The 16,401-nt window shown below is 46.8% G+C and overlaps 1 protein-coding gene across 2 annotated transcripts; it reads left to right on the top strand.

Moving 5' to 3' along the window:
* The first annotated feature begins 635 nt into the window (after positions 1–635).
* Positions 636–14,850, top strand: ppm1aa (protein phosphatase, Mg2+/Mn2+ dependent, 1Aa). Of its 2 annotated transcripts, none has more exons than XM_057058234.1 (6): positions 636–1,039; positions 1,840–2,693; positions 2,769–2,886; positions 3,150–3,261; positions 3,409–3,466; positions 13,503–14,850. In XM_057058234.1, exons 2-6 carry the CDS (start codon positions 1,857–1,859, stop codon positions 13,536–13,538), a joined length of 1,161 nt encoding a protein of 386 aa, XP_056914214.1. In that variant the 5' UTR covers positions 636–1,039; positions 1,840–1,856; the 3' UTR covers positions 13,539–14,850. The 2 variants fall into 2 exon arrangements, with proteins under 2 accessions (XP_056914214.1, XP_056914215.1); XM_057058235.1 differs by lacking the exon at positions 13,503–14,850 and adding an exon at positions 6,223–10,638 and having other exon boundaries at positions 640–1,039.
* The last annotated feature ends 1,551 nt before the right edge of the window (positions 14,851–16,401 follow it).

The following is a 16,401-nucleotide window of genomic DNA, read 5'->3' as shown; positions in this document are numbered from 1 at the left end:
TAAGTTCAAAATATTCGTGCAATTTGGGTAGTGGTTGTTTTATGTGTAGGAATGTAGAAGTTTATTTGGTTTATAGTCTACTTCAGATAGGAGATAATGCGAATTCTAAAATGGAATTACGTGTCTAGGTATTCTAACACAGTTTTACACTGTTTTTGTTGCCATGGCATATTTATTTTTCAGGGAAGCCCTTAGAATATAGCCAAACTTTTTTAAATAAACGCCCTGAGGATGAGAGAAATTGATTAATAAATAAGGAGGGGGGGTGCCTATTGGTTTTTGACCCCTGCGATCAAAAACAGACGTTTAATCAAAATGTATCAGCGATTGAAAGCACTTTTACCTATTTCTACCCCCTTCGGTGAAATTCTACGTCCAAAATAAATAATCCCCAATTTTCTTCAAACATCTGTACAACAAGAACAAAGCTGCGCGACCCAAATCACGGGTCTAAATGGGTTCCAAGCTTAGTTTATGCCGCGGATCCAGCACAGTGAACGGGGGGGGGGGAAACGCCACTGCCAGTTGCACCTTTGGCACCCAAACTTGTTTGTTTCTCCTGCGCGTCCCGTTTGGTTATTCCGGAAGTTGTAGTTGCGCGCTCCGGCCACTGCGCCAAAGTCGCGGCGCAGCCTTGCGCGTCCTCTGACACTCAAGCTAACGTTAGCTAGCTAACTGTCAAGCTGTCGGGCTGTCTAGCGGAGAGGCTGGGACAGACGTTTCAGCTTCCCCTGGCTTGGCCGCTGAAAGGCTCCGGCCCACAAACATCCCACGAGTATCTGTCAGAATAGCCGTACTTTTGGTAGCCAGCTAAGATAATGTAACGAATCACGGGTGTACGCAACAGGGGACGTCCGCACTTCTACAATTTATATGAACTGAGTCTTGAGTGACGATTGCTCATTGCTAGCTAACTGGCTAGCTAGCCTAGCTAAAACGCTACCGACCCCGTAGTTTTCGTCGTCAAACTCTCGTCGGTTATTCAGTCCGTACCACTGTCGTAGTCGAAGTTGCTGTCGTCTCTTATCTCGGATATTTGGTAAGTTCAAAGATATTTCTTTTCGGCCTGAAACTGTTAGGCTGGGGCAGCTACCCGTGTTAGCAGGGCCTTGGGCTCTTGGTGCCTTCACGTCACTGTTAGCCATCCTTGGCAGAGGCAGGCCTGTCAAAGTTAGCTTCGAGGGACAAGGGTCAGGGCCCGCAACTGGGCAAGGCTGTTTGTTTATTTGGGCTGCGCTTTTAGTTAACGCATATCTTTATTTTCGAATCTCCCCCCCCTCCCCCCCCAGTAACGCAAGCTCTACCTTCAGAGCCAGATTGCGACACCGCTTCTTGTGCAGCATTACCAGCATTAATGTTAGATGGAGCGAATCTCCATGTAAGGTGTTGAGGTGTTCCCCATTAGCGTGGAACTCGCCTAGCCAACACTAGCTTCGGAGGCACGGAGCCTCCGCGATCGCCCCCCGACGCGGTGCTGCGTGCACCCGGGAGCTCCGCAGCGGTGGTTACGGTCGGTTAAATGGTCGATAACGGCTGTGTTGATCGCACGTGTCCGGATAATCGCGGGAATTTGAGCCGTAGCAGCAGCGCTACTGATGTGGAAGCATGTTCACAGGAACACCCACTATATTTAGATTTAAGCACCTGTTATTCCAGAAACTTGGGTGACTCCTTAACTGCCCATTTTTGCTCGGCACACCTTCGTGTTTCAGTTTAGAACACCGCCATCCTTCGGGATTCCTACTGACGACCATTCCAATGGAAAATGGTTATTCTATTTCTTCCTTGGAAGTTGATTTCTTGTTTTAATCCCCTCCATCTTTTTTTTGTTTTTAACAGGTCTTATTAGGGACACAATGGGTGCATTTCTGGACAAACCAAAGATGGAAAAATACAATTCCTGTGGTGAAGGTAATAACCTGAGGTATGGGCTCAGTAGCATGCAAGGCTGGCGGGTGGAGATGGAAGACGCACACACGGCCGTGATCGGCCTGCCTCACGCCCTCGACCACTGGTCTTTCTTTGCTGTTTATGACGGCCATGCTGGCTCTCAGGTGGCCAAATATTGCTGCGAGCACTTGCTGGAGCACATCACCAGCAATTCAGACTTCCAGCGAGCGCTGCAGGAGGACCCGTCGGTGGATAATGTGAAAAACGGGATCCGCACGGGGTTCCTACAGATCGACGAGCACATGCGAACCATCTCGGAGAAGAAGCACGGCGTGGACCGGAGCGGCTCCACGGCGGTGGGCGTGATGATTTCCCCGAGTCATATCTACTTTATTAACTGCGGCGACTCCCGGGGACTCCTCAGTCGGGGCGGAGCCGTGCACTTCTTTACACAAGATCACAAACCCAACAACCCTCTGGAGAAGGAAAGGATCCAGAAAGCCGGCGGCTCGGTCATGATTCAGCGAGTTAACGGCTCCCTGGCTGTGTCTCGGGCTTTGGGGGACTTTGACTACAAATGTGTGCACGGAAAAGGCCCGACGGAGCAGCTGGTGTCTCCCGAGCCTGAAGTTTATGCAATCGAGAGATGTGAGGGAGAAGACGAGTTCATCATATTGGCATGTGACGGCATCTGGGACGTCATGGGCAACGAGCAGCTGTGTGACTTCGTCAGGTCCAGACTAGAGGTGACGGACGACCTCGAGAGAGTCAGCAACGAGATCGTCGACACCTGTTTATACAAGGTAGGCGTAGCGGCTCGGCACCCGCTGCGGCGTCCCGGCGCCCTGACGCGACCCTGTTTCCTGTGTGTGTTTCAGGGAAGCCGAGACAATATGAGCGTGGTGTTGATCTGCTTCCCTGGAGCCCCGAAGGTCTCCCCAGACGCCGTGAAGAAGGAGGCAGATCTGGATAAATATCTGGAGGGAAAAGTAGAAGGTAGGAGAGGTGTTTATTTGGGTTCTTAGTAAATGTCCCGGGGGGGCGGCTGGACATGTAAATGGGATCGTAGATCCTCTGATCACAAGGTAGGCTCCAGGATCGGCTTTGCTCCGTCAATGCAGGATTCTGTTGAGGACATTTCTGGATAGAGCAGAAGAAAAAGCCTGTTTTTAGTGAAAACTGCCATTTACCGATGTATCAAGGTCTCTCCGCCCGTCTAAATAAAGCAAAGCAACGTTTTGGTTGTGTTTGTTCTCCAGAGATTATTAAGAAGCAGGGAGACGAAGGTGTTCCTGATCTGGTCCACGTTATGAGGACGTTAGCATCCGAGTCCATCCCCAACCTTCCTCCTGGAGGCGAGCTGGCAAGCAAGTGAGTGAGCGTTGTGTCCCTCTCAAGGGCTCTTCTATGATGGTCTGTTGGGTCCCGAGTTTTCACCCAGAAGCAGTCTAACGTGGTGCTGTCCCTCTCCCTGTCCCCCTCCCTGTCCCCCTCCCTGTCCCTGTCCCCGTCCCTCAGACGAACTGTTATCGAAGCGATGTACAACAAACTGAACCCCTACCGGAGCGATGACACAGTGAGTATCCCCCTCCCTACCCGTCACCGCTGCGCTTGGCTTGACGTGAGCATGTATTTACACGTGTGACAACAACCTGGTTCATACGCACGCGCCCGCCGCCAGGAGCTTCCTTTACCTGTGAATCTGTAGAATCGAAAGAAAAACACATGGAGGTCGTCGGGCGGGGCAGGAAAATTCAGGTTCCTACCCTGGCAGGGGGAGTTGAGAGCTGATGATGCAAGAGTTTATCCTCCTGTGTTCAGGTGTACACACACGTTTTAAAATAAAACCTGCACATTGTTTCATTTCATTTCACACACACACACACACACAGGTCAGTGTTTTTAGCTTCTCACCAGATAAAGCAGCCGTGTCAGCTAACATTTGTGTCCATGTGATCACGGTAACGCAGGAAAAATGCCAATCTGAGTGTGTTTGTGTTGGTATAAAGTGCAACTTTCAAAAGTAGCGTCTTTCAATTAGGAGAGAATGTAAGAAGTTAGAGGTTCCCACGGGTCCTTGAAATCCTTCAAAATGCTTGAATTTCAATGTTTTCAAGGACTGAAAGGTGCTTGGATTATACCTTTTGCTATTGTGAAACATAATTTCATAATTTCAAACTATACAGTTTATGTAATTGTGATCAAAACTGGAAGAAGTCGTCACGAGGATATTTATTCCTGGAGAGTTTCCCTTTATTCCAGCAAAAAGCTGCTGCAAAAACTTTAACATGACCTTGAAAGGTGCTTGAGTTTGACGTGGGAAGCCTGAAACCAAAGATACGACTGTAAGAAAGGAACTTAACTCTGTTTAAGAGGATTCAGGTAACAATTAGAAGGTCCAGACTCAAGTAAATCTGCAACAATCGATCGTCTATTTAGGGAACAGTTGCTTAAAGAACAGTCAAAATCACTAAAAGGCACCTGAAGTTCACTTAGGTCCACAGTTGTGTAATGGAAGAAATCAGACACCTATGTAAATGTGCTTAGAGCAGACTGTTCTAGTGAGGGGGGGGGACGCCTGCGTGACTGTCTCCTTCAGTAGTCGTTCTCCCTCCACTCAAACCTTCCCAAATATTAAATCTGTGGGATGATCAGAGTGGAATTAATATTGAAAGGAGGCCTGAACAGCATCCTCCCCAGTAGGAGGCGCGGCGGCAGCAATGATGCTGTTATTACAGCCATGATGCTGTTATTACAGCCATGATGCTGTTATAACAGGATGGTGCCCTTGAGATTCAGTCTGCAGCAGAGCTATGACAGCATCGCCGTCGTCGACAGCCAACAGTCACACACACAAAAGTAGTGGAGACAAAGTAAATGCTGCGATTGCCAAGGCTGAAAAACAATAGCGAAATTGTGTTTGAAACTGAAGACGTTCGCCCCTGATGCCTGTGAAACCTGAGATTCTGAGCGGTTCTTCAAAGAACGGAGAGAAACGCGCTTTTTTCAGCGCTTTAGTACGTATGTTTGTGTGTCCTGGGGCCGCGCTAACTCGTGTCAATTCCAAAAACGAGTCGATATTTAGCCAGAAAACGTGTCTCCAATTGTTCTGTTTGAATTCCCGTCGACTGTGTCGCAACAGTGGAATAATCCCACCGACGCCTCCGATATGTCCCAACCTGAGCAAGGATCTGCTGCTTCCTGGTGGGCGGAGCCAATGTCGTCTATGGGCGGAGCTCATTAGTATTTAGAGGAAGTTAAACAGGCCGCTGGGAGACCAGGTGCGCTCCCACTGTGCTTGATCCTTCAGGAGTTTCCAACCAGAAAACATTCCCAATGTTCCTCTTTGACCTCAGGGAAGCAGATTAACTTGAATAAAAGGAGCAGAATATGTCCTCTCTAAACATAATGTGCTCTGTTGGGAACACATTCCAAACATATGGATTACACGGGCATAATCAATATTACATCTTCTGTCTGGCCTTGGGTGAAGCAAATGTGCCACCTTCCTGTTGACTTGATCTGTGCGGCTGTTTTCAGTGCTGGTTGCTGCTGGATGTGCTTCATGCACCCCAGCCGGTGATTGGGTCCATCAATAATTAATCAGGAATTGCGTCTGAACAGCAGGGGGTGCTGATGCGATATATCTCACCTTACAGGTGTAGTCAAGAGGTGATAAACTGTTTACATTCTCACAATTTCAAGGTGAAAGCATATTTTCCAATTTATTTTGTCTTTGTTTGCACACAAACAGCCTTTAAGGTCATGTAGAGTTAAGTATTGCGGTCTTCTGTTCAAGGTGACTAGTTTCAGAAACTCATTTCTCCGTTAACCTTTATAGAGGGGAAAAGTGTGTAGCTTATGGTTATTTTCATTGACATCAGGCTGCTTGTGTATTATTAAAAAGGTAGAAATAATACTGCTCTGTTGCCTTTAGCATGTCTGATCAGAGTGGATTCCCCCACGTCTAGAGGGGCAGAAGCCAATAAAACGAGCTTCAGAGGGCTGAAACTGCTGCCTTACAGAGTCTAACTCAGGAGATTTAATTGGCATGAAGCCCCTTTTAAGGCGGCTCGCTCATTGTTGAAACCTGGCTGTGAACACAGCTTAATATGTTGTTAGAACTTCAAGACGCACCTGCTCCAAATTTACACAGCAGTTTGGTGGGAGTTGCGATTTAACAGCGCCGCTTCAGGAGACGTAGTGAGGCGAAACATGACCCGTTTGTCAGTTATTGGGTGATACTTGTTGACTGACGCGACCACCGGCAGCTCGGCTCTGAAGCTGAATGACAGTCTGAAGGGTTTTTCCTTCCTCTTCTCTCCTGTCAAGGACTCTGCATCCACAGACGACATGTGGTAACACACCTCCTACCACTAACACAGCATAGAGTTTACAAACCACCATCCTCTCAAGACCCACAGCAGCTCAGCTCAGCAGTCACTCTGAGCGTTCCGTTTCTAAGAAGGGAATTTCATGGGAGGAAGAGGAGGAGGAGGAGGAGGAAGAAGAGTTGCATGCACACAAACCTGGAATAGTGCAGCACCGGTCCACTCTGGAATTCAGGATCCATGTGTCTCGTCTCCCATTTCTGTTTGCCCACCTTTAATGCGCTCCTCTAAAATGATCCATAACAAGTCCAGATCTTCTTATGTTTTTGTTGAATAATCAGCTTAAGTAGTAAAAGATTTTGCTGTAATTAATTTGATTCACATTTCCTTGTGTGTGTTTGTACATTTGTTTTTGTGAAGTGCAATTGTCCTGTACAAACAGCCTGTATTTAATGCAGCTTGATTTTAAGTTAAAGAAAAAAAAGAAAGAAATGAAAAAGAGAACCTTTTATGCACTATCTGCCTTTTCCCACTCTTCTGGAATTGTCAACAAATGTCTATTCAGTGACTATTTCTGCTTGTCCAGCACAATGCCCCCCCCCACTTAGGTTTCTCCTTTAAGAAACGGGTAAATTGTATAGTTGACAGCACAGTAAGCTCTGTATATGAAACCATTCAAATCCACGTTACCCCCCCCCCTCCCTTTTTATGGAGTTTTTTGTGGCTCTCTGTGAATGCTCAAATATCAGCACCCCCCCCCCCCAATCGTCGATGTTTTGCCCCCCCCCCCCCCCCAGATTCCCGCCCAGACATCAGATTAAAATGACCACTGATTATACATTTGTCTGAGCAGATAGATGCCCGCAAATGTGCCATGGATGCTTGTGCGCACGTACGTGCACGTGCATTAGTGTCAAGGCATTTGGATGTGCAACTCTTACTATTTGCTGATTCAGCCAGAAAGCCAGATTAAGGGGCGCGGTTCCCCATCGTCCTCGCGTCCCACAGCAACCCGGAATCTCACTACTTCGGAATTCTTCTCCCGTCGGCTTTGGGCGACAGAATCGTCCCGCCGTGCGCTCTACGAACAACTTTAAACTATCACCCAGAACTAGACAGTTGCGTTACTTTATCCAGCGGTTCCAGTCAGTCCCGTCTTGCGTCATAGCGGGATCAGTTGGGAACGCCGCCAGCGCCGTTCTGGGCGCCATCGTTTCTGATTTGTGTTTGGCTTTGATGACAGCCGATGCCAAGTTTCTTCTCGAGAGATTGTGGAGCAGTTCACTTTATTTTAGCTTCTGCCTTCAAGCATTTGATCCTTTGACTGATATTCACACGTTGAGCACTGACTATTGTAGATAAAAAATTTACCCGTTAACAATCTGATACGGAAAAAGTCGGACTGGACTCGCAGCAGATGTTTTTCTTTCATCCTGAACAAACACACTAGAGGCACCGGACCGCCGCGGTCGCGCCACACCTTTTTACCGCCGCCACACCTCTTTTATTTAATGCACCAACTAGAGCACAAACATTTGCTGCTGTCCCCCCCCCCACACACACACACACACATTAATTTTCCCTTTTGAAGATCAATAAACGCCGAGTTCGTCTTTATTTCACCGGAACAGCCAATGGTTTTATTTCAAATTTCACTTCTGCCATTGTCTGAAATTGCATCCATGAACTTTATGTATGTACATATTTTTGACATTCAAGGAATAAATCATGTTGCTTGAGCTTTTTTTTTATTTTTTATTTTTTATTTTAGTTTCCCCCCCTGTGGTCAGGCCGTTGTTGCCGTGTTTGGACCCACCGCCACCAATTATACTTCCTGGTTTCCAAACTTTTCCAAAATTTACCACTAAATTCTAGCTTTTAATTCATGGAAGCGACTACATCCAGGTTTAGGAAGCCAATCGTTCTTTCTTTAACTTAAATCTGCTGCTTTTAACACACTTTAGTGGGAAACGGCCAAAGACCCCTCGATTACCATCGTTGCCCACTAATAAAAAGGAGAGTGGAAAATTTCAGGGTTTTATTTGCCTCTTTTCAGGACGCTGTGGAGTTTGAGCCCACGGGTGGTGCTGTGGGGGGGCAGTTATGTCGGTGCCATGCTGATTTGGCTTAATATTGATCAACCAATAGCAGATGCTAAAACTAATCTAGGGAATAGCATCAACGTACAAGTTGGGCTTCGGGAATAAATGTTTGACTGTAAATGTGTTTGCAGAGGAAGTTGTGTCACATGTCCCAAAAACAAGCAACACATCACAACCGTGTTGCGTTCCAACATGTTTTTCAGCCCGACTCCACGTTGAAATAGAGATTTTTATTATTTTTGGAATGCATGAAGACAGTGCTTTTAATATCGCTTACACACGAGACGCAACTTGTAAACACTAGAGCAGCAGAAATGTGATTTAATTTATATCCTTTTTTTAGTTTGAAATTACAGTCTTGCATTTTTACTACGACCAACACTTGTATATCTACTAGACAAAAATCCTTTCAGTTGCTTTATTCTGTGTTTGACAAACAGCAGTGTGTATTAGATGAAGATGCCCTTTTCCCCCCTTCAGATTAGTTTATATTTAACAAATAAGCTGTTCTATTTTGTGCTGCAGTGCTTGTATTGAGTGCACTAAATGTCTCTTATCTGTAGCAGCCCGCTGCTTGTTGCAAACCTGATGTACTTCTGACTCCTGGCGCCTCGTTTCACGCGGCTTTTCTTTAAAACTTCAAGGAACAAATATTTGGATTTTTCCGTTAGCCGCGATCGTGGGTCTCGGTCGGGCTACAAATCTGCTCCGACTCACATTTCGGCGATGCCAGTTGAGTTTTCCTCGTAAAAATAAAAATAAATAAAAAAATAAATAGATGCGTAAAAAGATAGAATAAAACTATTCCTGTGGCTGGAATTGCAGCAGACAGGTGACAGGCGGATCTCGTAGGGTCTGGGTTTGGGTTCAGAACAGCTTTCATTCACGTTGCCATCCCAACGGCACCTGAACCAGAGAGACAAGCAGCCCCGCATCTGTTAGCTTTCATTTCTCACTCGTTGAACTAAAATACCTCATTTCTGGGAAGGGATTTTTGCTTTTTGTTTCTCCCAGTTCTGAAACTCCTAACAACAGCGATCTAATGGGGTGAAACGTGCCCGTGCGCTTCTCTTGGTTGGGTTCTGCCGAACAGGTGATTTAAGTGGCTACGAGAACTTGGATTTCGGGGAGGAGGAACACTATCGGCCTCGTTATGTTAGCTGCCCCCGCACGCCCGCTAAATGCCGACCTGTTAAATTTGTCGCCCAACTCAAATCTACACTTGTTTCCAGGGTTCAGGGTTTAAAAAAGGAGATGTGACTGAGCGAGTCATATGCACTGATCCTCTGTAATCAACTTTGTTCTTTGATTTTATTTGTTTTCCTCCTCAGAAGATGAATTTGCTATTGTAGAAAACAATATAAAGCTATTTACAGAGTTACCTTTGGTTGCCTGGAATTCATCTTGTATATTCTTGTACTGAGGTCTATTCGGCAGAAGAGATTTTAAATGCTGGCGCCCTATTGTACATATCGATGTACCGCGGCGGTGGCGTTTACGGTGTGACCCTGTCGCCGTGGCGGCGAATTTGCCCCCTGGCAGGGCGACCCGAGCCTCACTTTGCTGACCTTTTTTCAGCTAATAAATAAGCTCACCGATTTGCCTTACGCAAAATCTCATGTTTCCCCCTAAAGTACCTGCTCAAGGAAGAGGGGTGATGCCGCTGACGTTCCGCCGCCACATTAGCCCCCGCGCGGGGGTGCGTCAGCTTTTGACAAAGTGACCACGTCCTGGTGTCACAAGGTACAACTTATAATCCGTTGCTGGTGCGTACGCCCCCCCAGTCCCCATGTTTTCTTATCAGATATCGGTCTCCAACACTTATTTAATTTTTCACTGCGGATGATGTCATAGTTTTAACAAATGCAAGTGTTTTACCATGGTAACCTCGTAAGCATTCAAAATGTGCATACATGCGTTCATGTCTGCTATATTTATGTTACATTTGAGAATAGCTTTAGAGTGCTGTAGATAGGTATTGTCAATGTTGATTCAAATGCTTCTGAGAGGCCTCTGAGTAATTTTACAAATAACTGTATATTTTGTATTATGTTCTAGCTCCAAAGGAAATGGCGTTTAAAAAAAAAAAGAAAATGTTTAAAACCGCTCTGTTCCCTGAACTAAAATTGTACTCTTTGTGTTGTAGATTGAGCAAATCGCATTCCTTGCTTGTGAATTGATGCATTTCTCTTCCCACCCCCTAAAGTTCTTCCTTTGTTCTCCTTTTTTCATTTTTTTTTTTTTAGCCTTTGAAGTTTGAATGAAATTTCTAGTTTGCAGAATGTATTACTAAATAAATGGGTTGTCAACTTGTACCTCTCATTTCATTACTTTTTAAGCGTTCTGGGGTTCATAGAAGAGAATAAATCACAGGATGATGGAGAAAACAAGCGCACCCACTGAAATGCACGCGTAAATAATCAACATGAACGTTGCACTGCTGGAAAAAGCTGCAAAGAAACTAACCAGTGTCCAAGAGTTGAGTGTTCTGCTGTGTTTGTGTGCTTCATCCAGCTTCCCAGACCGTAAACATCATTTAAGAACATGGCGATCCCGTTTATTCAAATGAGAACTCGGATCCAAAGCTCTCGTGACTATATAGCAGCAAGAATCCGATCATTCCTTACAGGTCACGGACAGACGAGGGCGTGATGCTCCACACCCTACGCCCTGTAACCCTACGCCGCACTAGTTTCTTGCTCGTCAAGCGAGCGCGTACTGTGAATATCCAGGCATCGGAGTATCATTTTCCTGCCCGTCCTGCCTGTGAGTGCACGTAAGGGGTCTTGAGCTCAGGATGGGTCGGGCCAGTCCACGGCCACTGGGATCAGGAACCGTGGGAGGGATTACTTTAAATGTCAGCATAATGTCACGAGCGGCGTTAGAAGGTCAAACGTTCAAACGGCGCTCAGTGGCGAGCAGTTAATAGATCAGGTGCAATCTGTATTGTTGTGGCTCCTGTGAAGCTCAGTCTGGCTCGCCCAAACAAGCTGTCGCGAAGAAAAAAGAGGAAGTTGAACACGACTTTGCAACAAGTGAGCGTCGCTGTTGGCGTGAAAAAAACCCACGGGTTAACGTAAACGTGCCAATCAAACGGCCCGACCATCAGACCCCGCGGAGGTGGTGAGCCTGCCACAGGTGAGCAGCGCTGATAGATGATCAGCACCTGTACCGTGCTCGTCAGACCAGTCCCCCGTTGCTCCCCGAAGGGCCTTGAACGTCGGCGCACTTAGTCACCGTTAATGGTTATTTTATAAGCGCACATTTGTTCCAGCTGTTTGGATGTGAGAGACGCCAAAAGGTGACTCATGAGCTCCCGGTCCACCTGTGCACCCCCAGTGGCTCGTGCTGCCCTCCAGTTTGCCCGCGTTTAAAAAAAAAAGAAAGATGAATGAATAAAATGGAGCGTCCGCGCCGAGAGAGGCTTCCCTCAAATGGAGCGGGCTCCTCATCTGCTCGCCATTGTTTAACGCATGTCATGCTCTGCTTCTCATGGCGGAAAAACCCATTTGAGCTTGACTAATGCAGCCGTGCAGACAGCAGTAAGAGGTGGGGGTGGTCCAGCACACCGCCTACTCTGTGTGGATGCTCTCCACGCTGAGGTCACTGAGCTCCACATTTGCTAATTTGCTCTGGAGTGCACTTGGAGCCTGTTCCTCTCTCTCCGTCTCTCTGTGTCTCTCTCTCTCTATAGGAAGGACCATTTTTTTGACTGAGTCACTCACTAGAGGAGCAAATGAAGGGTCGTCTGTTTTTGTGGACATGGCACAGGTCAATAAAGCTTATGTCCTTTCTCGCTCCACCCCCCCCCCCCCCACCAACACGCACCACCCGCCATGCTTTCCTTCTCCATATCCTCTTTCTGCCTGTTCTGTTGCCCGGGGTCAGTTTGTCACAGAGAGCACGAGCTTTTCTCACTCGGCCGGGGCGATTCGATGATTGGGGCGTCCAGATGGAGCCGGGGTGACAAGCGCCGAGCTCTCGCCTTGAGCCTTCGCAGATATCAGACGTGTCCTTCCTACCTTCTCTGCTACAGTCGCTGTCTTTGTCTCTCACTTGCAATGAGCGTCCCCGGCATGAGGTGGCTGACGCAGGCCGCTGCCCTGGGAATCCTGGGCCAGCTCATTATCCTGCCCCCGGGAGACACAGCTCCCGGTAAATTAGGGCATCAAGTGATGCAGGCTTGTTAGAGAGCCACAGATATCCTCATTAGCATCAGCACCTCCTCTTGTTACAGCCCGTATCGGCGTCCGCTCCCACCACCGGCCTGTCATTTCCCGACATTCCTCCGCACTGACTTTAAGCTTTAGGATTAATGTCAGCTTTAACCAGCAGGTTCGTATGAATCTGTGGATTTGTTGACAGCTGCCCACCATCCCTTCCATTTTTATCCATCGTTCATCGTGTGTATGAGGACAACAAAGGGAGGGGTGGATATAAAATGCTTCCTTAGACGCTGCCACAGGAACAGGTGTCCAGTATCCGTCATGTATTAAGCTCTAAATAACGTCAAGGCCGGTGTTTTGCTCCCTTTAAAGAAGTTCAATCGCCGCATATATTTAGAAGCCCCAGCTTTAATTGTGTTGGAATACAGCGGCACCATTCACGCTACTGGTTTATGTAACCGGGGACAATTACCAGAACTCTTTATGTAACTCACTTCAACGGCCCTTTGGAAGTGTCAGATTTATGTCGACGCTTGGCAGCCGGACTTAAATACCCCTAAAGTGAGAGCGTTGGACAGGTAAAGCCTCCATTTTAAAGTGCTCTTCCTCTGTGCCCGGCAGTGTTTGTTCAGTGCCTTTATTGCTCAATCTTTACCAGCAATTTCTCTCTAACTTTTTACTGTAAACCTACGTCCAGGAAGGAAATTGGAGGGCGTTTTCCAGTTGTACCAGGCTTTTCCCCATTTCCAGCATGTTCTCTGGCTCCATTTTCGCCTGCGGTGGGTTGAAAATGTACATAACTCCCCGGATGCGTCGTCACCTTGATCGCTGGGCTTACTCAAACGACTCAAAGGAATCAAGCGGTAACATGGCGAGCTGTTTCTGACCCGCCCTCCTCATCTGCGGTGCACGCTGGCTGGCTTCTGGAAGCATGCAGCACACAACGGACGCATGCTGTTTCTCCAGCTCATGGTTATGACTTCACTTCATGTGCCTCCTGCTCTTCTCCCCAGGACGCAGACATCCTCTTCTTCCGTGGTTTCAGCTAAAACAAGACCTCGTCGGAGGTCGTGGTCGTGAATTCTGCCATAGTTGAAAGTGTTTGTAACTGAATGTGATCATAACACCCCCCCAAAACAACAACAATACAACCCGATTTGGACTGAATCTCCCTCAAATGTAAATTCTGGGGTTCATAACATGTCATATACTGTTACATGATGCCTTTCTTTGAGGTTGTATTGTAGGTTGCTATTTATTGTGTTCCCTCTGTAGGTTTGAGCCAGATGCACTAACAACCCATCCTGTTTCCAGTTCTCCATCCGGACCAACAGGCATGTTCAGCCCATCACAAGCTACTATTTAAGGGGCTTTAATGCATCTTTTCCATATGAATGTTGAGCAGCTGATATTGTGCAGGCTCTAACTTTCACCATCATCATCATCATCATCATCATCATAATGTAGCCTTATATGCAGAAATCTTCCCAATCACGTGCGACTGCCAACCTGTTTGAGAAGTATCCAAGTCATGTTGTGTCCTTCTGAAGGCTGCAACAGCAAACACAACACGTCTGCAGGGCATCCAGTAATTACAGCTGTTGTTGTTACATAGAAGTTAAGGCCAAATTTCAGCTTTGGGAATCTGCCCTGAGCCGTGGTGCTTTAGAAAATGTTAAATTCCTGCTTCCAATGAACTCAGTTATGGATGCAAAGATTTCATTTTCCCAAGATCATAGATGAAATCAGGACAAGGACGCAACACCTGCGGATTTGCGTGTTGGACCAGCTTTTATTCCATATTCTAGCAAATTCATTTAACTTCACGTAACACAATTCCAAATAAAGAGCCAGGAAATGTATCTAAGCTCAACTTTTATCTTTGTCAGCGCTCCCGATTCCCTCAGGATATTTTTCACCTGTGTGAGTTTTCATTTCGTTCTCATTCGCCGCATCTTGTGAAGCTAAATGTCAAAGGTACCGAGTCCGTCCGTGCGTCTTTGCCTTGGTGTCGGGTTTATTTCAGCGGCAGTATGGAGTGCTGAAAGCTGCTGCTGTTTGCAAACACGCTCGTCCTCCATGATTGTGCGTGCGCCCTCCCCACGTAAGAGCCTATAAATTCATGCTGGGGCCATTTAAAACCTGCCACGCTGAACATAAAGGGCACGGGGCCGCAGCCTCACACTCCTCCTCGCTGAGCTGCCTCTGAAAAACGCCTAAAATGTGGCCCAGCACCCAAAAAAACCCCTAAATCCAACACTGAAATGTACTGTACTGGTTTTGGGAAGCATCTACCTTGTTGTTCCATCTCACGTTTGTCAATAAAATCTGGATTTCCGCTGTTATTGCGGACGGCCATTACCCGCACGTCTTTATTTAGCATCGTGCCTCCTGTAGGAGAAAGAGCCTGGTGTCGTCGACGGGGGCGCTTTGATGCTCTCAGCAGGGGGCAGAAATGGAAAGAGTCAGGAAGTCAACAACCTGCCAACGAGTTTTGTTCATAATCACACAATGTTCATTCTCTTATTGTGCAGAATCTGAATGTAAGCCTGCAAAGAATCTCCGCTGCAGCGCGCGCCGGGTCACGCCAGGCTGTTTCTCCGCCTTTGATGGCATATTCATCAAGACAGGACTTTTGTTGGCGTCCACACCAATTTCTGGGGGTGAAATAAATGTACTGATCTTTGATCTTGTGAAATGTAATTAACTGGGCTGAATCCGCAGCATGAAACTGTGCGTTACTGCGGCTCTATTCACGCCCTCCATACCAGCAAATTCAAAGTTCTACTCATTTTTCTTCCGGATGTTCTTGTTGCTTCATAAGCAGGCCATACCTCTTTTAATCAAAATAGTTTTCTTTATGCGTTCAAGCCTTTTTTGCGTGTTAACCTTGTTTCACACTGCTAAATGTTACTTTTCTCTTGTTTTACAAAAAAAAACCCCAAATTATCCACATAAACAGACGGAAGTGTGGATAATTATCCGCCGCATAATAAACATCCTCTCATACAGGAATGAAACTAAAATACCACGTTCTCAGCATAATTACAAATTTTTTAATTCCCCCCACATTTTAATGGCTCCATTCTTCAGCTGGGGGGGGCGTTGGAATCCCATTGTCAGTTTAAGAAAATGCCCTCGCTTGTTAGATTTCAGCTTTTCTTTCCAAAATTCCAACATGAATCGACCATGATTTACCATTCATTTAACTTTTGTGTTCGCGCTGCAGCTTTTCTGTGAGGATTTAAACTGAAAGATGACGCTGGAACAGAACCAAGTACAACTCCCCTCCAGAAAACCTGATTTATTTCGCTTTTCCTGCGACTGCTGCCCCAAATTTGGCCGCCACCTTATGAAGCGCCTTGGAAGAGAGCCGTGTTTCTATGAAGAGGCGTGTTGTTGCCCCGTCTGAGCTGCACACACAAATCAACAGGTGTGGGAGGAAATACCCCCCCCAGCCTCTGCAGAAGGATGTGATTTGGGAACGACGGGGATTGAGAGAGCGCGACGTCTTGCTCGCGGAGGACTGAAGAGAGGGACGCCTTGATGGAGCCGGCTGTGCGGGAGCCGTGCACGGCCCGTGCCCGTGGTGAAGAGGAGCAGTCAGTTTTGGCTTTGTTTTTTCAGAAGCTCTCAGCCTATTGTGCATTTTCACAAAGCATAATGGCTGCAAAGGCAAGACAGAATTCCACTTACACAGGAAACCACTGACGTGTGACTTGAATCAGAGAGGAAGATAATGGAGAAGGCAAATGAATCTATATTAGCCGAGTGTAGATTTGTAATGCTTTGATACCTTTTATTTGAGATTTCGGAGGCTTGGCCTTGCCATCAGCAAAACTTATATACATACATACTTATATACACCCCCACCCTCACACTTCAACACCCTTGAAGGATGTTTTATGTAAA

This window comes from Takifugu flavidus, chromosome 16 (genome assembly GCF_003711565.1).
Source record: "Takifugu flavidus isolate HTHZ2018 chromosome 16, ASM371156v2, whole genome shotgun sequence".
Lineage (NCBI taxonomy): Eukaryota > Metazoa > Chordata > Actinopteri > Tetraodontiformes > Tetraodontidae > Takifugu > Takifugu flavidus.
The sequence above is the reverse complement of the archived record's forward strand: the minus strand, read 5'-3'. Positions and strand labels throughout refer to the sequence as shown.

Coding starts and splice junctions, on each gene's coding strand:
- ppm1aa (XM_057058234.1), top strand. CDS start 1,857: ATGGGTGCATTTCTGGACAAACCAAAGATGGAAAAATACAATTCCTGT. Junction 3,262..3,408: donor GGAGGCGAGCTGGCAAGCAA/GTGAGTGAGCGT, acceptor CCCGTCCCTCAG/ACGAACTGTTATCGAAGCGA. Junction 3,467..13,502: donor CCTACCGGAGCGATGACACA/GTGAGTATCCCC, acceptor TCTTCTCCCCAG/GACGCAGACATCCTCTTCTT.